The 26,053-nt window shown below is 38.4% G+C and overlaps 1 protein-coding gene across 1 annotated transcript in view; it reads left to right on the top strand.

Annotated features, from left to right (window-relative positions):
- The first annotated feature begins 8,093 nt into the window (after positions 1-8,093).
- LOC121952008 (adenylate cyclase type 1-like) overlaps positions 8,094-26,053 on the top strand; it is a 54,218-nt gene continuing 36,258 nt past the window's right edge. The window contains exons 1-3 of the mRNA XM_042498516.1: positions 8,094-8,987; positions 15,376-15,525; positions 15,831-15,949. Of these exons, the coding sequence (XP_042354450.1) occupies positions 8,379-8,987; positions 15,376-15,525; positions 15,831-15,949 (878 nt within the window). The 5' untranslated portion in view covers positions 8,094-8,378. The remainder of the gene's footprint in view (positions 8,988-15,375; positions 15,526-15,830; positions 15,950-26,053) is intronic.

The raw sequence follows: 26,053 nt of genomic DNA on the forward strand, positions 1-26,053 counted from the left end.
GTTATAATAATTGACAATTTCTTTTACATTTTGACTTTAAAACATACCTAATCTTCTTTTCTTCACAGCCAGCTTTAATTTTCCATCATGTGAAGCACTTGATACATGTCATTTCTCTGTTGTAAAGTGCATGTTTTCAAGCACTGCATTTCATTGTATGCTGTAGAAATACAGTTTATTATATGTCATTATTATATTATTATTATTATTATTATTATTATTATTATGAATTATTATTATTATCATCATTATTATTATTATTGAGCTGATTTCAGTGCCTATAGGTAGTTGTAATTAGTGCAATATTTTGCATCATCAGGTATGTAAGTAAACAGTTCTCTGTTTGTCCCCTCTGTCTTTCTGTCTGTGTCTCTCTCCCTGCACAGCACACACTTCAAGCACTCAAATTCAGTGGGGCACGTGATACTTTGGAAGACAGCCTTAGTGGGAGGGGACAAGGCACATGGACTTGACGCAAACACACAAACACACAAAACACACACACCACACTCGCGCTCACACATTGCCTCTACCAGATTACTCAAACTATCAGAAGCTTTAAGAGGATTTCGCGATGGGGAGGGTGCTGCACTCGAATCTCATGCACCTGATGGCTATTGATCCATCCTAAGCTTGCACACAGACACATGCAAAACAGCCACAGTTGGTACTTTCTTGTTATTATAAACAATCTTTTGACCTTGCTTCTTCATGTTTCAGTGTTTAGTGTTGTTGGGTTCAGATCTGAAGTAACCTTTGAATTCAAGTCTACAGTGCTCTGAAATAGCATGGCCCTGATCCGTCTGTCTGACACGGACTGACTTTTTGAAAGAAAAGCATCCAAACAGAAAACAACTAATTCTATAGAAAAGGAATAAATACACCAAGAAAAGAAAAAAAACTGAATCTCTTTCTATATATTATATTATATATTGTATAAACAGTCCCATTTCCATCATCAGTCTGCAGCGGAAATCTGATCTGTCGAAATAAATGTGTCCACAAACAGTATATTCTCGCCGTCGAGCTTATTAGCAATGCTGATGTGAGTGGAAGATTAGAAGGGTGGTGTTGTCTATAATGGAGGAGACGCTGAACGAGTCCCTCAGATGTGTAGGTTGATAAGCAAAAGGTTGCAATCAGCAAGCTGTCATGTGAGAAAACGGGATAATATCATGTCTGCTGTTCAGGGAGAGGAAGGTGCTGCATCAGGCTCACATCTGATGGTATTACTTGATGTGTTATTTCTAGCACTTCTTACCTAACAAACCAGGTTCGATTTACATGTCCCTCATAGTCAAAATAGACAAAGTTGTCAGTGTCACTTTACTCTAGGTAGGTGGTTACACCTCCTAAAATGGAAAATGGTGAACTTCAAATATTGACTTTTACCAGTGGTGGTATATAACTAACTATATTTACTAAAGTACTATACTTAAGTGCAAATGGGGTACTTGTACTTTACTTGAGTATTTTATTTTCATGTCACTTTATACTTTGGAAAAATTATACTTTTTATTTAATAACATTTATCTGAATGCTTTACTTAATTTGCCAGATCAAGTATTTTTCATGAAAAATGTATTAAATATTATTATTATATATTATTATATTATATATTTTTGTCATAGATGAAATGATCTAACATTTTACACAAGCACAGCTGCAATGATTAGTTGATTTACAGTCGATTGACAGAAAATTAATTGCCAACTATAATGATAAACATTGAAGTTTCTTTTTAATAATTTTGAGTTTTGGGGCGTTTATTATTATTATTTCTTTAAAAAATTGTTAATATTTTGGGTGTTTTCTCATAATTCTAAGGCTTTTTTTTTACCCAATTTTTTAATGAATTTGAGTTTTTAGGATGCCTTTTTAAATTCTTTTTCAAAAATAATTTCGATTTTTTTGGGTGTAGTTTTTTTCTTTTGGATGGTTGTATGGGATGGAAGGATGGAATAAAGTACAGAATTTGTATAAAATATGTTCTTACATATATTTAAATGTGTCTTAATAGTATCTCATATAGGTACAGTCAAGCAAACTATTAGTATGTTTTTAGCGCCACAAATGACATATGATTAATATATTAAACACATTGTTAGTACACCAAAAATAGCACACATTTAGTATATTACTCATGTTCTCATGGTTGAATGCATTGATCCCAAAATTGAGATAATTTTGCTGATTACTAATTTTTATACAACCCATGCTGGTGCTGTTATTTCTTTCCTCAGAGGATACACAAAGCAAAACAGCAATAACTGGCTGTAAAAGTTATGTGTCATCATCTTTCTGCAAATAATCTCAACAAACAAGTGGGGAAGGCACGGGGCCATTTTAGTTGTGTGATTTTTTTAAAATACAGTCCAAACCTGTTCAGTGACCTTATTGACATTGAACTGAAAAGCAGACAAATTGTGTTTGAATCATGATTGAAGGGGGCAACATGGCTTCTACATGTATTTGTTGTGACTGTAGATGTGTGTTTGTAGAGCGGATAAATCACTCTCTGTGCTGAAGGAAGGATAAGCTTGTGGATTTTTTTCCCCGAGTCCAGTTTTGATTTGGTAATTATGTGTGCATTAGGTTCTCAGCCCTGACAAATGGACCTCTGCAGGTTCCTGCTCAAGGCTTCAATTTGAAATAATTTCTTTTAAGTTTATGTGAAAAATAGCTGACTTGTGGCCATATTTGATTTATACTTTCTATTCTTCTTCATAAGTGAAGGAAACAAAATAATTTATCATCATGTTAGGAGCACAGAATCTCATATCGAATCTACATCTTTTGTAGTTTTCTTTTTCTTCCCAGATGTAGTCATTTCTCTGAGGAAAACCAGAGCAGCACACCTGACTGACAATCGTGAAAAAAGGTGTTTTGTTTCTTAGCACATTTTAATTAAGGCTGACACTAGCCAATTCACAACATGCATTGCCAGTCCCTCTTGGGTCTGGCTTGGCTGTTTCATTTGCTGGTGTTGAACCAATGTGTCTGTGATTATAAGACCAGCGATGCCTCAACCACATCTGGACACTGGTGGGACTTGCCGGATACTGGGCTATCATTGCAGATGATCACTTGATGACAACGAGTGTAGAGCAGTATTTAGATGGAGGTAGAACCTTTGAATGCTCTTTTTAATATGCTCTGTGTAACCAGTGGCGAGGTGTTTACTGAAGCAGACCAGGTTATCTTTGGAGGCCATCTCTGTTTATTCTTATAAAAGATGTAAATAACAAAATGCTCCGTCACTTGTAATTCACGTGACTTGAGCCCCTCTCCCATGGAGAACAACAGCATAAGGGCGCCTACTCTCAAAACATTAAAACAACATATCTGACAAAATATGTAAATACACTGTAAAATCTGTAAAATTTTACTTTCAAAAAAACTCCAAAAACAAACCCAGGGAACCGACTGCCTTAAAAAATGTCAGTAACTATACCAATTAATTTTAATTTATGTGTACTTTATATCTAATTGTTAAGTTTACTTAAAATTTAGTCATGTTTACTTAATTTCGTGAAGTTGTTGCAACTTAAAAATGGCAAGTTTAATTAAATCAATCTTTACAAGTTTAGCAACTTCACTATATCAAGTTCACTGTGCTATATATTTGAATCCTGCCGGTTGCAGTCACATTTGTATTTTCTTAAACATGATAAGAAAACAGATGTCACAGATGTCCTTACTTCATCATTTGGCAAAATCCTCTTTGTGATGACCATTTTAGTCAGACGAACTTAGTTTTCTGAAGTTGCTAACACTTAAAGAGACTGAGGAAATTTCACTTGTCATTTCTTAGTTGCAACATATTCACAAAATTAAGTAAATACAGATCAATTTTAAGTAAACTTAACAATTAGAATACTTCACCTACCAAAAAGGTCATTTGTGTGTCAGTTAGTCTACATTGAATTTGGGAAGCCTCCTCGCATGCCTCCACAACAAAGAATTAAAAAAACTGAGAACATTCTTCATTAATTGAAGTAAAAGGAGACTGATTTTTTTTAATCATTTATTTCTTATGCTATTGTCCCCCTCCTTGTCCAAATCAATATTGTTTGTGTGTGTGTGTGTGTGTGTGTGTGTGTGTGTGTGTGGTATCCATTTCCAGATACAGAAACATCCTGCTGGTTGGAGAATTAAAAGCTACGTGAATCCTTTTGTAAGAGAGCGAAACAGGGTGACACTTCTCACTGTTCAATCTGCAAGAGAAGCCACATTTGAGATGTGACCAAAGGCCCAACATGAACCAAATTTGCTAGCAAGCATTTGCTAAGATCTTTTATGTGCTATAGATCAGCTTTTGGAAAGAAGCTATACAACTGACATGTGGCGGCAAAGATTTTAATTGCTCCAGAGAGCTCAAGCTGTTGAGTCATCAAGCTGTTATTCAAGTAACGATTTTGCAATGTAAATATGTCAGATACATAATCAGCTGTTTTACATCACTTCAGATGCTCAGCTGTTTCATATCTTTCAGTCGGAGAGGGTTTTTTTATGTAATGAAAGAGAAAGCAACAGAAATAGAAAGACAGACGTAGAGGAAGCGAAGATTTTTAGTAGAGGCACACAGCGGGGTGCGGGCTGCTGTCTCCTCGTCCGACGCCCTTGGAGTGCAGCTTTGTGGTGTGAACTCCCATAAGACCCCTCTTTGTTCTCACAAGATGAGGGCTAGCAGAGTGTGACCATGCACTTACACCTGAAGTCATCAAAAGCGGAGGGAATAACACTTTTATACCGTACGATGCCTCTGCTCTCATCCCCCCAATGTACCCGGCAACAAACAGGCCAAGAGGTCCTCCTGGAAATACCTTCACAGGAGCGCAGAGAAACCATCTGTCAATCAACCGCAGTCCAAAAAACCCCCACAAACCTGCATGTGCTGATACATAAATGGCATTTTGAATGTCAGATTTTCATCTTGTTTGAATGCACAGTTTGACATTTGCATCAAAGGATGCCGAGGTGTCTCGCAAAATTGAAAAACAGCAGCGCTCATTATTAAGGTTAATTTAGGAGCTGCGACACAAGGAGTATTGAAAAATTGATTAGAGTGATGACAGAAAATCAATGCCAGATTAATTACACTCTACTATAACTGACGACAGTTCTGTTTTCATCACCTCCAGCTTGTTACAGTATCTCTTTCATTGACAGGGAATCTACGGCAACACATCAGCATTTGTGCGTCAGCTAATCAAGTCTGCTGGAAAGTGTTGAGTGTAAAAACCTTGTAGATAAGACAGAATATTAGCCTAAAAGCAATGTGTCCTACATCCTGTGTCCCACAACTTTGTCTCAGAGGAGCAGGGAAAGATAACACAGAGGACTGAGACTGACAGGCAGACAAGAGGGAAAGGTAAGGGCCACTGCTGTGGACACAACAATTCCTGACAAGTCATTTTGTGTGACAGAAAGCGTTTTGCAGTTTAAGATTTTAGATATTAAATAGGTCACAAGCTAACAATTATTATTATTATTTTTCATCAGGGCCTGAGCTTGTAAGTACCAACAGTCCCTGGTACTGACTATATGAGGACCCTTTACTTTTTGTAGAGATTATCATTCTGCTCTGCAGATGCATTTTTTGAGGGGCTTTTGATTCTCACAACTCACAAATATTGGCATTCACATCAGAACTGATGAAAGCTGCAAAGTTCTGCATTGATTGGGCTCGGTCGTAGCCAGTAGCTTCCATTGACCTCCATTGAATTTTGTGCTTCTTTTTTTTATTTTATTCTAACTTTTTACCAACTCCTCCTTGAGAGTGTATTGGATTTGTTTAAAATTTGGTTGGTATAACTCCAACTAATGTGATGCTTAAATACGAAGGATTAATCGATACCTCAGTAACATCATTTTAGGCACCTTACTAACTTTTTTTTGGTAGATCCATCTCAACTTAGGCCACCAGAATCTAAAGCCCGAAGCCAAATTGCAAAGCTTTTGTGTTTTTGTGGAACGGTGCTGTACAGTAACTTTATATAATCCTATTTGCCCAAAATTTCACTTGCTTGATAAGAGTCCAGGCCTGAGGACATCTACACATCCATGTTGAGTCACAGTCAGAGCGCCACCAACTGTCAACAAAAAGTCCTATTTGACAAAGGTTATCCGATTTACATGAACTGTACATGGTATGGTCTACACACAATGTCCAACAACAAAGTGGACACAGATGCACACATACTGAACTCCCAATATCCATGAAAACGCATACGCATGTCAAACGAACGCCAGTAAATATATTGCTACATTGATGACTCACTCGTGTAGCACCACTTATTGGCAACATGAAGTAAGGCCATTAAACAGGGAACTGTTAAAAATAAAGTATAATTCATGCACTCATTCAGTGTCCCATGGTCATGGAAACCCACAGCTGCATCAACTGTCTCGCCAACAGCTGTGACATACGTGAAGGTGTGAAAGCCTGCTGTTTGCAGCTTTAGTTATAGATTATTTTGGTCTATTAAAAAAGTCCTAAAACAGTGGTAAAGGCGTATCACAATTTCTTAAAGCTCAAAATTGCATCTCAAATGTCCAAAAAGCCAAAGTTACTCAGTTTACAATGACACAAAAAAACAAACAATTAAACCTTAGCAGGGTTGTAGCGCCACATTCTGGGCATACGCAGTTTCTGTGGGGCACATTGCCCTTCCTCTTTTGATGCATGTTTCTGTTAGTCATCTTGTTTTTCTTTAACAAGATCAGTTTGCTCTCTTGTCCTTTCTTTTCTTGTGTTTGGGACCCCGAGTTGGCTTTCTTGGGGAAAGACATGACTGTGTATGTTGGTGCTCCAGCAACATAAGAAGTCACTCACTTTTAGCTTCATTTAGAGACAAATCCAAGTGTAGGGGTGGACTAAAGCATTTTGTGTCTTTAAGGGGTGAAGGGAACCTTAGAAATCTACAAAAATACAAAGTCTAGTGTTTTAGCCAATTTAATTTAACCGTGGCACTAATCACTTAGAAATTGAAAACTTCTCATTCTAGGGTTTTCAAGGGCCCCCTCTACAATTGGGGTCCATGTTAATCAGTCTCTCTTTCCCCCCACAATGACACCCCTGTTCCTCAGATTTGTTGATTTTTCTTTATAATGCAGATTTTTTTGTCAAACAATCCATTAAATAACTAACTGTTTTGACTTAATGTCTTATTTTCCCCATAAAAATCTTCCTTTGATACTCCTCTGTGCCGAGACTGCCCTTAGATTAAAGCTTCTCTTTTTTAACCCTGAATTTGATCAGCTGCCAAATACTTAACTTTTCTGTTTCTATTTCCAATGTAGCCCATCCACTTCTCTCTCTCTCTGTTTACCTGTCACACCATATACACTCATTCAGTAGCTGAGTGAGATCAGTGAAAGCAAGGATACTAACAGCTGACAGGGAGCTATGGGAGGGAGGGGAACAGAAGGCATGTGAGTGTCCTGGTAGCATGGTAGAGTGCTGGACTTTGGCATGGGCCATCCATCTGTCACTTTCTTACACCCTGCCTGGCACTGACAGGTCATGGCAACGGCAGCCTGTGACGGATGACTAATCCTCCCCTGGTAATGAATGAGACACCACGGCATGAATGCCAAGAGGGTGCTGATGGTGAGGGTGGCTGCCTGACTGGCAACACAGAAATCATATGATGAACGGTATGCAAGCATGTTGCTATCCCATGTCTGCGCCAAGCAAAAGTAGCTGGCAGCATTTCTAGTGAGAATTTTTATGAATCACGGTCTAGAAACAGTAATATACATGTTTCTCTGTTTCTAATGTGAGAGACGGGAAGAGGAAGAGCATAAATAAATCCATATATGTTAAAAAAAAAAAAAAAAAAAAAAGATTGCGCGGGTTGTAATGATGGAAACATGTCATGTGTAGGTGGGAAAGCGAAGGACATTATGGATGATGCATGCACTGTTCTGTCACATTGGTGAGCTCTGCAGCCGCACCAGTCAAATCGTCTTGACTGTGCGTTGAGTAGCTGAGACCTGTCTTATCTTCACCTCATAATGCGCAGGCGTGATCCTATCTGAGCCTCGCAAAAAGCTTTTACCATCTGAACTAGACGTCGTGTGCGCTGCTCTTCATGTGGCGCTAAAACGAAATTTGATAAATATATATTTTTGTACGGATCGCGTGTAGATACAGCTGAGAAATTAAAGGGTTCTCTGGTGAATGATCTCTCCGAATAACACAATTCAACCTGTGGATAGTGTGGAGCGCGTCTGTGGCCACCGGCCAGTCTCCGGTTATCTGGGACGCTGTGCCTCCAGCCTGCTGTGCGCGTCTTTTCCCCCCGTTGGCTCCGTGTCGGCGTGGGATCCGGTGTTCCGTTTGACCCAAGCTGTGAGCAGGTATTCAGTTTATGAATGGCACTGACATGGAGGAAATACCGTTTCAGAAAGTCAAAACCAGGCGGAAGAGAAGTCGCTGTCCATCGGGCGTCCCTTTGACCACCATCGCCTGTGAGGACGAGTTTGACTGCAAGGAGCTCGAGTCCCTCTTCCAAAACTACAACCTGAAGCTGGAGCAGACGTCCACTCTTAAAGCCCTGGCGGTGCTCATCTTCCTCTCCTCGACACTGGCCGTGGTGGAGTTGCTGTCCGGCCCCAGCCTCACCATCTCCAAGGGGTCCCATCCGGTCCACTGTGTCATCTTCGTGTCCCTGTTCATCGTAACTAATGTCAAGTACCTGCAAGTGACTCAGCTCCAGCAGATTGTGAACCTGACGCTGCTCTTCGGCTTCACTTTCTCCTTCCTCTGCTGTCCCTTCTCGCTGGGCGCGATGGGGATGGAGCCGCCGACGTCCCCGGAGCAAGGCGTGTGGCAGCTCATCCTGGTCACCTTCGTCGCCTATGCGCTCCTACCTGTGCGGACACTCTTGGCGGTTGTGTTTGGAATAATGGTCTCCATCTCGCATTTGATTGTGACTGCCACTTCTGTCACGGTGAAAACGCAGAAACTATGGAGAACGGTACGTATGTGCTGCACGTTAATTATTGTGCCTTTGTACATTGTATTTTTTTTTACGTTTACCACCAATAATGCCATACTAATCCTCATAATTTAAGCGTCATCTATACACATACGTTATACAAAGTATAATGTGGACCCATGCAGTAAAACACACACCGTTTAGACTTGATTTCAGCACCAAGGACAGCTCCCTGTGGTTAGACTTGATGGGATTTTCTCGGGCTTTGATCAAATTTGACCAAAGTGTTATTCATGGAAACAACAACAACAACAACAAAGACTAGCATGTCAACTCAGCCATTGTATCGAGTGAAATTATGAAAAAGAATTTTTGATGGGAAGCTTGATCTTAAAAGTCTGTCAGACAAAAACAAAACAGTTTGGATTCCTGCTTGATCACTTTTTCTCGCTTTCACCACAATATCATAAGTAGATCTAGGGCTGGGCCATATGGGGAAAATCAAATCAGGGTTGCACTATATTGAGTTTTTTAATTATATCCTATATAACTGTGTATAATAACTAATTTGGCCGATAACAAATATCGATATATCAACCTTTGTTTCCCACCTAATTTTAGTCATCATCAAGTCTCTTCTGTAGTGAATTAACATCATAATATGCATTTTCTTATCAAGATAGCCCACTGGCAGCTGGAGAAATGAAATGCAATACTTTTCAGTGTATTTAATATTCATTCATTGTGCAAAATAAGAAAAACACTTAAACTTAGGGTCAGTGTTTTGTACATGTTCACACTGTCAATAATAATAGTAATGATAATTAAAAAATATCGACAGAAATCAGCATGTTGCCCGATTGCAATATTTAATTTTAAAGCCAATATCTGCTAATACTGAAGATGTGGCAATATTATCATGCATCCCTAAATCGAATATTACAATATTTTTGTTACCAAATACCTCAATATCAATATTGCGACAACATTGTATGGTTGACTATTAGTGCTTTATCAAAAAATGCACTTAATAAGATTTCTGATAATTACATTACTGATGAACCATCAGTAATGTTGATGTAATGAATAAGTAGACAAAGACCTTAATCTTATCGATTATTTTCTTGAGTAATCGATTAGTTGTTGGTCCAAACAAAAGTCAGAAAATAGTGAAAAATTCAGTGTTTCCCATCGCCCAATATAACATCCTCAAATGTCTTGTGTTGTCCAAACAGAAAGATAATCAGTTTTCTGTCATAGAAGAGGAGAGAAACCAGAAAATATTCCAATTTAAGAAGCTGGGAGCAGAGACTTTTTTTTTCTCTTTTTCTTAAAAAACTACTCAAACCAATGAATCAATTACCAAATAAGTTGGCCAATATAGATGACAACTAACCAATTCATTGTTGCAGCCCTCATAAAGGAAAATAATAGCAAAGTTAAAACAATCTCACAAAATTCAGTAAATGACATCACTTTACTGTAACGCAGCCTTTAAAAGCAGGAAAAGACAACATTTACAATATTATGATATCAAAAATATAAGACAATATATAGTATCATATCACAATATATAGTAGATACTTTGCCCAGCCCCAAGTAGGTCTACATATTTACAAAGGTTCACTTATAGTGAGGTACTGTGGTGAAATATACCCAAGGGCATAGGTTTCGTGAACAGAACGTGTGGTTTCGGGGTCTCACAAGAAAATTGACTGTCAAAAACATAATTTCCTGCCTGCTAGTGAATTTTTCTACAGCAATTTGGGGTGGAAATTGCTTGAATTTCATCAAAATAAAAGCACTCAGCTCCTTTCATGTTTTTTTTGTTGGGGGGGGGGGTGAACAAATGTAGTACATGTTGTAAATATTGAAGGAGATGTGTCCTCTGCACCCTCCCCAAAATCTAGGCCTATGTGCAAACCTGTAGGCCCTTAAAAACAAAACAAAGAGGGGAAAAAAATGAATGAGCGAAGCAGTCTGCATGCTCACCACTGTTTCCCTGGGGATGTGATTCAGGCCCAGAGGAGCTGGCTGGGAATGAAGAACCAGAGTGACATCCTGCTAGCACTAGAAGTAGGGCAAACAGAGGGGCACACACACATACACACCACACTTTCACCACACTATATGCTTCAGTTATGGAAAAGAGGGCAAAGTCATTCATGTCATTTCCAAACCGAAATAGAAATTGGTACAGCAGTCTCTGCGCATTTATATCTTTATACCTTTTTCTATCAAAATGAAACATACACACTCACATTTCTGACTGTCATCAGGTGTGAGAAGGGAAGATATGTCACATCAGTCAAACCCTCCGGGGTAGTGGAACATTTCTGCCTCCGCACAGCATATGACATGAAGATTGTGCATTTCTCCCAGATGAAATTGAGATTTTGATCAGTTCATCACACCCTCGGATGATGACAGCGCATTTGCTGAGGAGATTGTTTTCCCTGTATGTAGGCTATGAGTTACCTGCATTGCCATGTGAAGGACAGTGTTAGCTGTACTACCAGAGATAGCTAATCCATTAAGCTTAGAGATGAGCTGTGTGGCATGACCCCACACGGCCCAGGCTTGCACCAGCCACCCACCTGGGTCGCAGGCACTCAGCCCACAGTACCGTCTGCTTTCATGGCTCAGTCTACCTGAAAATATCTTATTACTGAAGCAAGCTTAGAATATAACTTGAAAAATAGGTTATTGCTACTTCCCTACTCCTCTGCTGTGAGTCTTGCTGAACATCTCGTGTCTGTCAGGAATACAGACCCTATTCTTTGCAGTGCCACATTACATCGATACATCAAAGAGTTGGAAGAAATAAGATGTTATCCAGCATTAGTTTACAACCTCGCATGTCTAGATAAAGCCGGGATTGGACAAACAGAAAACACTGAACTACTATTATATTGGATGCCAATCCAAAGCACATTCAAACCCTAATGACTGGCATAAACAACGCAACTAGTCCCAAGGAGTTTGTCTTTTATTTCGCTGCCCATTAACAATAAGCACAACAGTGATTACATGCATATTAAAAAAGTATTTCACAGCTGGAAATATGGTGCATTCATAAAAAAGACTTGTCTATGCAATATGAGGATTAAAATACTTGAAAGTGATGCCACATGGCCAGAGGGAAAAAAAAAAACGGGGATTCTCTTTTGCTTAAGAGGTAGAAAACCTACAACTACCAGAATGCACTGCACCGTACCAGACCAAGTAACGCTCCTGCTGATGGGTGACATAATCCTGACTGTCTTTCCACCAGGAAAATATTAAAAGAAGGGAAGGTCATGAGTCAGTGAAAGCTTTCAAGGATCCTGACTTTGGTGTTTGTTCTGTTGGAGTCAATGGGGTGAGCACAGCAAATCACACCATAACCCATCACATCTTTGTTTTGTTCAATTCTGACTGAAAAATCTCTCCACCAGACTGAACCATAGACTCTATATAAAAATGGACAGCATGACAGTTCCCCAAAAGTGTAACTTTTCGATCTTGATCACCCCCTGGTGTCTGGCTGCAGTATAGGTCATAAATCCCGCCCCTCCATGTTAGTTAATGGACGTAAGCTAAACTTAACAACTCAAAGTGCACGCTGTATAAGTTTTTCCCAGAGATGGTTTCTGTCGCTGATGGTAGTTCTCATCACCCGGATGTTTGTTCAAGTGTCTGTTTTTATGATAAGTTTTGTTTAATGAGTTATTAAATTACACAAAAGGTGGATTTTTCACCATGATTTCCAGCTGTGACAGCTTATCCGTTCACTTGCATTCAATGGAACTGCTCACAAGTGGTCGTGTGGGTGTTTTGGTTGGAACTTCCCCACCACGGATATCGCTACTGTACAGAATCCAGCTCTCAATTACATCACTATTGATATTTTAACCTCACTTAAGCATAGCATTGGTAAATGGGGGCGTATCATCCATCTTTATATACAGTTTATGGACTGAACATGCTTTAGCCTACATCCAAACACATGAAGCTGCATCTCAAGCCCCTGTTTGGTCCAAGATAGCGTTACATCTTGATAAATACACAAACGGGGGCAGGAAGATGAATGCGCATATTTAGATAAAAGAAACATCAGTAAGCATCACATAATGCATGTTTTTTAATCTGGTGAAGGATATAATAGGTGCGGATGTGAGTTACAATGCTCGCACCATTGACTCTGAAAGAACAGACATCAAAGTCTGGCTCACCGAACGCTGTCACTGAATAATATGGCGGCTCTCTGCTAACAAACAATCTCGAAATACAGTAAAATGGAAAGCTATAATATATTTCTGAAAATAAATATGGAAAACAGACAATGTAGGAACAGCGTCTTGGTTCATATTTGATCAGCGCTGCTTAGTTTTACAGTTTGATCGAAGTATTTTCAGCCTCTGTTTTACAACACAGGAAAAAGTATGCCGCCCCCATCTTGTTCACAAATTCTCATATTACAGCCAAACAGTGCACTAAAATATGTTTCTAAGGATATTTGAGGAGAGAAATAGGCAATATGGTAACAGAAATGTGGTTTATCTTTGATCGGCACTGCCTAGTTTTACGATTTGAGCGGAGTTTAGGACGGAGAGAGCGCGAGAGAGACAGAGGGTGGATTTCTCTTTCGTTTCACTTCTATACTGTGTCTGTTTTGGTAGGAATGATAGTTTGCAGCAGTGCAATTTGTAGTACAAGCAACAGCCCTACAGCTAGCAAAAATCTTGAGCTGCTAGACAAGCAGGGTAATCTGAGTGCTGGTAAGATTGAAGGAAGTTTAACATAGTTCATTTACACTCACTACCAGGTATCGTACTGACAGTGGAAGGGTAACAGAGCGTGATCACAGTGCACTAAGGTCAGTTATTGCAATATGAGGGCAAATTGGGATTATCACTACAGATAAGCAGAGGAGTATTTTATACCACTCATATCAGACGTCCACATTTACTTTCTCGAGGCTGTAAAGTACATGTTGAGGCTTGCCAGCACTGCCGCCAAGCACAAAGACAGACTGCTGCCGCCAAAAACAGTCTTTTCATGGCTATCCATTATTCATTGGGCTGGGAAACATGCCTGTCTGTGGCAACAGAAGTCTGTTAAATTTGTTGTTGTGTGTATATCATATTACGCTTTGACAGTGTTTTTATGATGCTCACTGAAACATAAATCCCCCCCAAAATTACACTATATTTTTCAAGTGTAGCCAAAAGTTATTTGTCATAGATTTTTCTGAGGTCAAATGTGCTCCATTACTGACTCCAGCAGTAGAAAACACTCATGATGAATGACCTAAGGTATGAAGAGAATGACTTCCTTTATTCTTATGAATATATAATTACCGCCCAGGGTAACAGCTTGCTTTTGTACACTAGAGAGGTGGATATAGGACCTTGTTTTGGTTTGTGTTCAAAGTCATAGCAAGCCGACCTCAGTCAAGTAGAAAAAAAAACATCCTTTTTCTTTGTGTCCTGTTACAAGGTTGAAGCAGTCATGCTACTGTGCATCTGATGTGATGGATGAACCAGAGCATGGATACACTTTAGGGTCACAGACCCTAAAATAGAGAATTATTGGGCCCCCATCACCCTGTCACCCATTTCTCATGTAGGAGGATGTTATTTACAGTGCATAGTCTAAATGTTATAGTATATAATGGGAAAGATTATAATGGATTTTATTCAATTTGATTTAAATCAACCTTATATATCTCTGTCAACAGAAACACACACAATAGGAAAATAACAAAACACCCATACAATAAGTCACAAAACTAAAAACAATCAGAGTTTTCAACAAAACAATGTCAAACTTATTATGGCATTAATAAATGATTGTAAATATCTATATAATAATATAATAATATAAAAGGGCACACAGGGTAAAGAGGTCTTACAAATCATTAAAGCAGAAAACAGAGAACTGAGAGGATGTATTTAATTCCTATTAATTCTCCCAAGGTCCCATTTGGGGCACCTTAACCCTGGATTAAGGAAACTTAGGGGCACATTTTTACAAATGATAATGTACATGTGTACGTGCATATATTTCTATACACATACACATAAGAATGGACTGTGCATCAGATAAAAACATAAAATATCAATCAGATTGTAAGCTTTGATTATTTACTGCACATATATGACAATTTCTATTAACTTTAAAAAAAAAAAAAATCTCAATTTCTTCTTCATAATAAGAATAATAATAAGAAGAAGCAGAAGAAGAGTGATGACGACAATAATTTTACTTTAGTTTTGAAAATGAATAACTATAAGTTCATGCATGTATAAAGTGACACATAAAAAGTACATAAGCATGAATTTTCCATCTCCTAATGATTTCTGAATACTGATTGCGTCTTTAACGACTGCATTAAAAGAATTAAACAAATGCGTTTCATGTTATTTTTTTCTTCTGCTTGCAGTTGGTTGCCAACACAGTGCTGTTCACCAGTGTCAACCTGTCAGGGCTGTTTGTGCGCATCCTGACAGAACGGGCCCAGAGGAAGGCCTTCCTCCAGGCTCGCAACTGCATTGAAGAGAGACTCCGCATGGAGGACGAGAACGAGAAACAGGTACGGGCACCTGTACACTGCTAAAACTATGGGTAAAATTAGATGTGTTCCTGTTTTCTTCTCCCCTTCTTCTCTCTCTCCCCCTCTCTCTCTTGTGCCGTGAGTCATTTCGACACATTATTCACTTCTGTTAGATTTCGTGCCTTTTTGTCTAGCACATTTCTAATCGCTGCTAACATTTTATCCTTTGATAACTTTGCTGTGTTTGACTGTATAAATGTATATTAAACTTACTTTATCTTTTCTCTGTACCCCTCTCTCTCTCTCTCTCTCTCACTCACACACACGCACACACACACACACAGGAGCGCCTGCTAATGAGTCTGTTGCCCAGGAACGTAGCTATGGAGATGAAAGAGGATTTCCTGAAGCCCCCAGAAAGGATCTTTCACAAAATCTACATCCAGCGACACGACAATGTCAGGTAGGATCCTCACACCATCATAATACAACTGAAGACCAATCCCAGCAGTAGATAAAACCCTCTTGAATTGACTTAACTAATGTCAGTACTTCGAGACACTCCATTGTCCTCATGGGAGAATTTGCAGCTGAAATAGTGAAATAAACGCTGTCTCAATGCATTATGGCGCATGCTTAAAAGGAACTGAATAACTTGACCAAACATGTCCTTTAGAGAGAACACTGAGGGCTACGCAGTGTAGTGTGATCTGACCCAACAGTGTCCTAAAACATTAACACCGCCCTAGGCTGTGAAAGTGAAATATTTAATTCTTCATATTGAATATCACGAGTTATTCCCTGACTCACTTGTTTATTATCAGTCCTGGTAACACTGGAGTCCAAAAATGTTAGATTGCGCTTTCCATTCGTTTAATATGGGTTGCAAATTTTGGAGCTATGATAGAGAAATGATTCAAAATCATCATCATCATATAACCAAATCTGGTGATATTTTTGCTGCGCTAAGGCAAATATAACAGTGGTGTATATGCCAACTTCATGGTGATCATAACTTGGCAGCCCTTGGGAGAAACAAGGCTTTTGCAGTTTGGGTGTCTACTGGGGGAAAGAAAAAGGCAGATTAAGCCAAGCTTAGTGAAGAGAGGATTCCTCTGGCACTTAGGCATGTCCTGCACAGTTGCCAAGCTCCCAACTGTTTGGGAGTAATACTGTCTGTCTTAAGGTCATTGCTTTTTGCTACAGGTTGAAGGCTATGGAACCTCAGCTGCTTACTGCATTGTAAAACCGTCATCAGGAATTGGCAAACACATATTCTCACAGTGCATGATTTCCAGCTATAAAAGGTGAAAGCATATGAATGGAAGACTTTAGCTAATGTACTGTATCAAAACAAAGCTGACACAATTTAGGCTTGGGAAATAAGTTGATGTAAAATCAAGATGCTTCAGTAAATCCCCAACTTCTTGCCTTCCTTTCATCATCATTCCTCCCTCTGAACCATTTTTTGTGAATGGACCGGACCTTCTGTGTTTGAGCATATTTAATGTGCTTGTGTAGTTTTTGGTATCGTCTACATTCAGTTACTATTATACAGTCTGTGATGGAAAGAAGTACTCAGATCTTTAATATAACAAAAATGGCAATACCACCATTAAAAACATACTCCATTGGGATTTTAAGTGCAGCCTTCAGAGTTTTAAAGAATAGTATCATGAGCAAAATGTATCAATGCCAAAAGTACTCATTATGCAGTAGAATCACACTTGTCAGTCTTATGAATTATATTATTATTGTTACATCCGCTGAGAGGGTTATGTTTTCGGTTGATTTTATTTTATTTTTTTTAACCAGCATGAAAAACTACCGACCCTGGTGGGTAGGTTTATAAGGAAGAACCAATACAATTTTGGCGCATACACAAAAATGAATTTTGACTTTTTTTAATCAATCCCTCCGGGATGATGTAATGTTGCGATTGCAACATTTAATGCAAATTAATCCAATCCTCGTGAATTCTGCAAGAACTTGCTATGTTTTGTCCAATCACAACTTTACAACAAATTGTAGTATTTAAAATGGGTAAAATTTGCTCAGCACCGCCTTGCCTCTCTGTCACTCTCTGCAACAATCCCAAAACCAATCCACAAAATCCTGGAGGGACTGGTTAACATTGCGAGATACGGCATTTGGCCTTTACAGGGACTGTGCTCTTCAAGTGCCCTTCAAGTTATGGATGTACTAGCTCATCTATTTTAGGTTATTTTTTTTGGCATTTTACTGATTTTTTGATAGTCAGGAAAGGGGAGAGAGCAAAGTGCCTGAGCTGGACTTTAACCCGGGCAGCTGCTGTACTCAGCCATAATAGTAGTTGTGGAGTACAAGTTACATTAAATGGAGGTACAGGTACAGCTACAGTACAAGTTCTTCAGAACAGCAATTGAGTAAATGCACTTTACCTGACTCCTGCAGCTTTAGTTGGCTTTGATTGACCTTTTAACCCCTTAATGCTAACAGGTAAACAGCATGGTTAAAACATGATATTCCTTGCTCCATCCTCTGCAATTTATAAGTCAGATATTCTTTCAGTTCTCCTTTTCATCACCTTCTTTAATCTGCATTTCTTACTGTATTCTTAAATCTCCATCACGCTCTGACATTTCCTTTTCTTATCTCCTCTTCCTCCTTTCCTCTGTTTTATCAGAGCAGCAGGGAGGCTTGAGGAGAAGAGTTTGCTTAGCCCCAGGATTAAGTTGCTACAGGGGATTAAATGCAATGGAGACTAAATTCTTGTTGCATAACGGCGTGTGTGTGCGGGGTGGTTAAATATGGACACATCTCAGCGGAGCTCTGCTGATTGCTTTTGTGCCTTGAACTCCTTCAGATAGCGCCAGCCTTTGAGAGTGATCTAGACTGGATGTGGACATGATTTATGTGATTTGGGTGGACTGTAATTAGAAAGTAAACAGTGTGTTGCACAATATACTCTGTTTTCTTCATTATGTTCTGAGACTGTGGGCAGTATTTGATCTGATTAAAATCCAGCCACTGGGATATTGTAGTAATCACTCACAAAAAAAGACTCAAACCTGAAGCTTATTTAACAAGGTATGTGGGAAATTATTGCCCTATGTTGACATAAACGTTCATTATTTTTGACAGTTTTTAGTGTAATAACAGATGATTAAAAACATATAGAAAAATGCTCTTCAGCTGAAGAGCTTTACAGAAATGTTTGGTTTTTTTAAACGATCAGAAATGAATACTAAATGGTTTCTTAATTCATCAAGTCACATCAAGTAAATTGCATTTTTATTAATTATATGACTAATAACGTGAAGACAGTGATAAATTATCAGCATGCACTGTTTAATATCACATCACTCTTTTAATCAAAGAGCTTTTAGACTTTTAATAAAGCAGCCAATTAAACACAACATCCATCTTCACAACCCTTAGTTTTTTAATCCACAAGCACTTCCATCATGTCTATAACATTTCATTCCACGCATGCAGTAAATACGCACAATACATACGCACAATACGCTAGTTAAAGACACAGCCCCACCAATAAATGTTGGCATTGTACGAATCTGATAGCCATGGATAAGTAACATTTGTAGATTATTTTTTGGGTTCTTGCCTTCATAATTGATTGGGCAGCTTAAGCATGAAGGGGTAAGAGAGAGGGGATGACATGCAGGAAAGGGCTGCAGGCTGGGGTTGGGCCCGTAACCACTGCGACGAGGACAAAACCTCTGAACATGCGGCGCCTACTCTACCGGGTGGGCTATCGGGTGCCCCGATACAAGCAGAGTACGTCACTTAGAGCGTTTTGTGGTTGTAATTATGGCCCTAGTTTCACCCCCCAACCCCAGTGTAGTGATCCACAGCAGGACACAGAAACTGCAAGAAATGAAAAACAGACAGCAGGAGGTGCAAACTACAAACAGCTATTTCTATTAAATCCTCTATGAGAAAAACACATTTTCTCTGACTAATAAATATATGTTTTGATTTTTAAACAGCAAATCTGTGAGGCTCTATCATGGTTATATCATTCATTTATTAGTAAGATGGGGGTTAAATTCACCAAACTATCAAAGGGCTGAAACGCAGAAACAGACAACAATTTACGCTCACATTCACACCTACGGCCAGTTTAGAGTCACTAATGAACCTAACCTGCATGTCTTTGGACTGTGGGAGGTAGCCAGAGAACCTGGAGAAAACCCACACTGACACAGAGAGAACATGCAAACTTCTCAAAGAAGGGCCCCAGCCAGCTGGCGGAGTCAAACCTGGACCTTTCTGTGACGCGACAGTGCTAACTACTACACCACCTGGTTTACATCGACAAGTTTTGTCTTGTGAGGAAAAAAATGCCCCCTCCAAATTTTTAACAAGCAAAAACCCACTCAAAATGTAGCTGTATTTATTTAATTTTGTGAACAAATGGACTTATGTCATTCTTTCTAAGCGTTAGCACCTTCAGTAAACCAAGTTAGTCTGACTTTACTTGATCATCGCAAAGAGGATTTTGCCAATGATGGAGTTAGAAGATCTGCGAGTTCTGTTTTCTCAACGAGCTTAAGAAAATACAAATGTGACTGACTGGTTTGCAACCGGCAAAGTAAACTTGGTTTACCAGAATTGCTAAAACTTAGACAGATTGATATAATTAAATTTATCATTTCTAAGTTGCAACAATTTCACAAAATTAAGTAAATATAAGTACATTTTAAATAGACTAAATATAAAGTAAACAAAATTTAAGACTAATAGTTGTATTTACTTACAACTTTCAAGGCAGACAGACATATAAATACCTGGCAAAATACTCAAAAAGGCTTCTTTTCTCGCTACAACTGGTAGCTATACACACACACACACACACACACACACACACACACACACACACACACACACACACAGACTCACGAGGTTAAAACAGCACCAGCCATCAGGACGTTGTTGCAACTATTAACAAAACTGTGTCATTCTCTTTGCAAGATGACCTACTTGGGACACCGTCGGGGGGTTTGTAATGTTTGTAGAAGCTCACAAAAAAGTTACAGTTGATTCTTCTAAAATGTGCTGTAAGCATCTTGCACACTCGTCTCTGTTAGCCCCTTTATTGGCCCGACGTCAGCACATACACCGCCCACATACTGTAGCTCCATAGGGGCCCATCCAAAGTTAACCCTTGAGTTGGCTTGCGTCTTCTGCTACGTGATTAAATTGAAATCACATCTGCCAAAATAGCTACAGTAATGCCTCCCACAGAGGGAAAGAGGAGATAATTAAGGGAATAACTTCCCGCCAATATGCGCCATTGGAGAGGAAATAATGGATGAGGGTGTGAGGGAGGTCGAATTAGACAATATTATTAGACTAGCTGTAGTTACCACAGGAAAAATCATGTTTCTATTACATCGCTTAATCTTTTGAATTGTTGTGCTTCACCTGCCATGGATGATGAGCATACGGAGACAGAAATGTGAGTTGGGTTGAGGTTTTGCAGTATGGTTTGGCAAAGGCAATGGCTGTGGTTCCACCTAACTTATAGCTGTTGCAAAGTGTGCTGCAGTGTTTGTTTTGAAGGTTTTGTTGAAGGACAGTCAAAATCAGATACAGAAGCTCCCAGTCTGCGATCCCTGTGCTTCTCAGTGATCCAACAGTTGTAAGACCGGGAAAAAAATTCATGTTTACGCAACTGCAAATTCTATGTCAAATATCTATAAAGACGTATGCTGTGTATTTTAACCCTTTGATACCGACTTGATTTTTTTTTTTTAAAGATGGAAGGAAGGCAAGGACCAACTTAACAAGAAATGTCCCAAAAATCTGCAACAAATAAGTAAAACATTATAAAAAAATTTACCTGAAAGTAATATTAAAAAAAGGAAACTAAAAATCAAAAACAAGCAAAAAATAACCTGAAAAAGTGCTAAAATTTAAAATTATGATATATTCTGTAATATATTTTGAACACACAATTCTAACAATCATAGATATAGTTTCTGGACATTTTCCCTATTTTCCTCTTTAAAATTGTATATATATATTATAGATATTTTCTGTCTCTCAGGTTGTTTTCTTGTCACCTTTGTCACCAATTTCTTGCAATTTTCTTATTGCCTTTTCTCATGTTTCTGAAGAGAATTAAAGAATTAAACCTCAGGTTTCAAAGGTTGAAATACCTGTGAAAGGTATCTGAATGTAGCGCAAGAAAAACTGATGTCCCTCCAGGTTTCAAAGGACTAAAAAAGCCTCAGGTGTTTGTGGTATTAACTGCATGCTCAGCACACACCCCGCTCATATTTGTCTTAATGATTTAGCTCACCTGTCCTCACACACATGGACATGGTTACTAATCACCAAGTAAGCTTTGTTTTCTTATTTAGTGGATATCCCAGGATTTATGCACCTTTACAATGTGCTGAGCAGGACAATTTGCTCATATGGGTGAGGTACTTAATCATGGGCATTTTTTCAAAACTGAGTATGCCAATACTAACAAAGTTTGTGGCTTATTTTTAACCCTTTAACACCCAAATCGACATCAGTTTTCTTGTGCTGCGTTCAAATGCCTCCCCCGAGCATTTAAACCCCTGAAATCTGAGAAAATTGGTTTGATTTCTTTTAATAACATAACAAAACATAATGTGCCACCTGGCAATAAATGTTCAGTAAACTGCAAAAGATTTGTTCAGAAAAAATGTGCAGTCAACTATATTTATAATTCTCTTAATATTATATTTAAACTTAGGTTACAGAAAAAAGAAAAATACATTTTTAATTTTGTTTCAACATATTGTCTCTTTTACTTTTGTATTCTTTGTTTTTTCTTTTTTGTGCTTATTTTTGCGGACATTTTCTTGTAACTTTTTACTACTTTCCTGCTAATTTTGGGGCCGTCTCTCTTTCCATGTTTTTGAATGAAATGAGCTCAGGTTTTAAAGGGTTAAGGAGTATGCTGTCCGTATCTCTGTTAACCAACGACCGAGGAGTCTGACCTGAACTTTAAACAGAACACCTACCCCATGAGCCGCGCATGCTTCACATTAAAGTGGAGACAATGGTGTGCATGTGATTTAAACGAGGTAAACACAGCCAAAAATAACTGAGTGCAGCGAAGTTCACATGAGGTCATGAGATACTGGGGTCACGCACTCACTGGGATGCTCTCTGCAGCATGTCATGACTGGTTTATGATTCATGCACAGCCACACGTAGGAGTCTCAATCGTACTTTGCTCAGGATTCTTTCCAAAAAAAATCCAAAAACATTTGTTCACTTGTATGAAAATTTCTGCCTACATCCTCACTTTTATTACCACGTTTATGAGCTTTTAGCAGTGGCAGTCTTTATTAGATGTACCACCTCTAGTCCTAAATCTCACCTTTGTTTTAGTTTTTTTCAATATACTTTCGTTTATAAAATGGTTTCAAGTCTTAAATATAGTGATAAAACATTTGTTAAACCAAAACTAACCCTTCTGTTTTCCTTCCATTAAGGGTCATTCTGACTGATAATATATTAATAATTCTGTAATATTGTGAAACTGTGATATTTTCTGAGACAGGTATTGTACTGTGAAAATCTCATACCATTGCAAACCTAGTAGAGAGCATCAGAGTAAGAAAAAATGAAAATGCAAAACACATCAGGTGCGCAATACAAAAAAAAAGAAAGAAAAAGAAAAAAGGAGGTGAAGTTAGCACTCTTTACTTTTACTGTTTTCACATGATTACTGTCAGTTTGCTAATTTGTTTATTTGTGTAGATTTACTCTTGTTCTTGTTTGTTATAAATATGATAAAAATACACTTTCATACAACTTACTGAGGGTGCTGAATGTTCTACAGCCAGCACTGGCTTTCAGTCCAGTATGGGCTGAGCAAATGAGGGTCATTATTCCAGTGTGTCTCACTTCTCAAGAGATGTAGACATAAGAGCTTTAACTTCAAAACATGGGGCAACATCACTTTTCTTGTGCTGCTTTCAGACACCTTTCACAAGCTTTTAAACCTTTAAACCCTGAGCAAACTGCTGCGATTTCTTTCAAAAACATGGAGACAAAAGGCAACGAACAAGTTGGTAAGAAACTGCAAAAACTAATACAAGATTTAGAAAATGATTTTGTAAAAAGCTCAGGGAAAATGTCTAAGGAAAAAAAAAGAAAGAATTAGGGGGGCTTTATTTACAGCTAATTTTCATAATAACATATTTAAATTGTAGCTTTCCCAGCTTACTTCCATTTCTTAAATAATAATAATACTAATTATTATTATTATTACAAATTTTTGGGCAATCTTTTTTGTTGCTCGTTGTTTTCTTCCCATGTTTTTGGAAGAAATCAAGCCAATTTGCTCAGGTTTTAAAGGGTTAAAGACTGTGGAGACAGTTTATACAACATTGTCTCGCAGAAGAACATTTGAACTCAAGGCATGTAGTCATCATGAGAGCTGCAGAATCTCCAGACTGTGCAGCCTCTACGTGTCTGATAACACAGACACAGATATTGTGAACCAGACATGAACTGAGACATGTGTCACTTTGAAGGAGTCTGTTAGCAAGCACACTAGGGATCATCCTAAAATATGCGTGTTGAAGGGGACTATCTCAGCTGTGTAATATCATCACATCAGAGAGAGATGCACTATAAGCTACTCCGGGCAGACGTTGTAGCGCAGCTGTGCTATTTTTAAAAGCAGAGCTTTGAAAATAATTAGCATTGTTCCTCGCAAGCAAAATTAGTCCTCTACTCTGTACTCTTAATAGTCAGCAGTCTATGTAAAGACACAGATAAGACAAATGAGTGATGATCAGCTCCAAATATAACAATATGATTTTATAGTGTGGTTTGTGACCTGCCTCTCTTCACTAAACTGCCAAAGAAAATAGTTGCTTGTGAGAGGATGGTTGGATTTCCAGCTGGCTTTTGGATGATTACCACAGGTGGGACAGTGAAATGATGATTAATTTTACAATCAGCCTGTCTGAGTCTGCATTTCAGTTATTCGAGGAGTATAACAGAAGGCTATGAAACATTTGGGTAAAAATTTATGATCAGCAGTTTAACTTTAAAGATGTTTTTTTTTTTTTTAAGAGATCATTTTGGCCTGCAATGTAGAGCGGGCATGAAACAGAATTTGTTCTGTTACTTTGAGGGATTAACCCTTTAAAGCCTGAGCAAATGGGTTTGATTTCTTTTTAAAAAAAGAACATGGGGAGAAGACAACTAGATACCTAACAAGACAGGGCCAAAAATAGTAATAACATCACAATAAAATTACCTGAAAATAAGTGGGGAAAAAAACAAAAAACCAACAAAATTTGGCCTTGAAAAGGGGCTGATAAATGAAAAAATATAAATGTATTTATTTTATGCATTTTATTATATTTTTTCTGCAACATAATTTAAAAAACAAATTATGATTATAGGTACAGTTTTATGGAAATATCTGCCTCTTTTTTAGATAATTTTCTCATAAACCTGTAGCTTTTAAAAAAAATATGTATTTCTTTATTTTCTACTTACTTCATACTAATTTCTTGCAATTTGCAGAAATGTCTTGCCAAGTTGGTCATTTCCCATTTACCATGTTTTTAGAAGGAAATCAAACCAATTTGCTCAACTTTTAAAGGGTCTGAACGCAGCACAAGAAAACTGCATTTGTACTTTTTGTGGTTAACTAATGTAAAATACATAATAATATGAGTGAAGTTCTTCTCAGAGCTTCAGTGAATTGAAGAGTTTGCACTAGCACAGTACTGAGGTCTTACTTCACAGTACGCAACGTTTCAGCCACAGATGGTTGCCAATTAAAACATTCACACGAACTGAATCTATTTCCCCTCGTTACGGTGACATCTGTGAGACAACAAAATGACATTTAGCAGCTCCCTGTTAGAGATCCAGCACTGTGTCACACTGTGAAAACACCAGCCCACATGCAGGCAACAGTCTGCCGTTAGTTCTGCGGCCACAGACAGGACAGGACAAGACAGTCAGAGTTTGATGACTAATCCCCTTCACACCCTCCATCACCACCCAGCACTCAGGGCAAATCCTACACAGGAAAAGTTGCTGCTCTGCTCTGATGCAGATTGATAATGAGTTGTTTCTCAGGGGCGGGTGGACTGTGTTAAGACCTCAAAGCTTTTAACGCACTTTCCTCCAGGGCCTGTCGTGAAGTTTTAATGAAACATGATGAATAAGATAATCAGCAGAAATCACTAACGGCACAGAAAAAACAGGTACACAGACAGTGAAAATATCCTCTACCAACCTTAAAAATTAAACATTTAAAGTCAAAGTGAAATTTGAAGTCTCAACACTTTGGGTGCGTTTGGAAATAGCCTGCTCATTTTGAGTGATGGTGCACAGGTTTCGGTTATCAGAGCACCAAACTTTCGGAGTCACAGCAGCGCGCTGAACAGAGTGAATGTGTGATTAACTGCATCATTCGTTACTTCATGTTGAAACAGAATGCTACATTTTTTCGGACAATAGCTCTATCATTTTAGTGTAGAGCGCCTCATTACATTTCCAAATGCACCCTTTTTGTAAAAGGAAGTAGACTAAAATCTAAAATGAT

This window comes from Plectropomus leopardus, chromosome 12 (genome assembly GCF_008729295.1).
Source record: "Plectropomus leopardus isolate mb chromosome 12, YSFRI_Pleo_2.0, whole genome shotgun sequence".
Lineage (NCBI taxonomy): Eukaryota > Metazoa > Chordata > Actinopteri > Perciformes > Serranidae > Plectropomus > Plectropomus leopardus.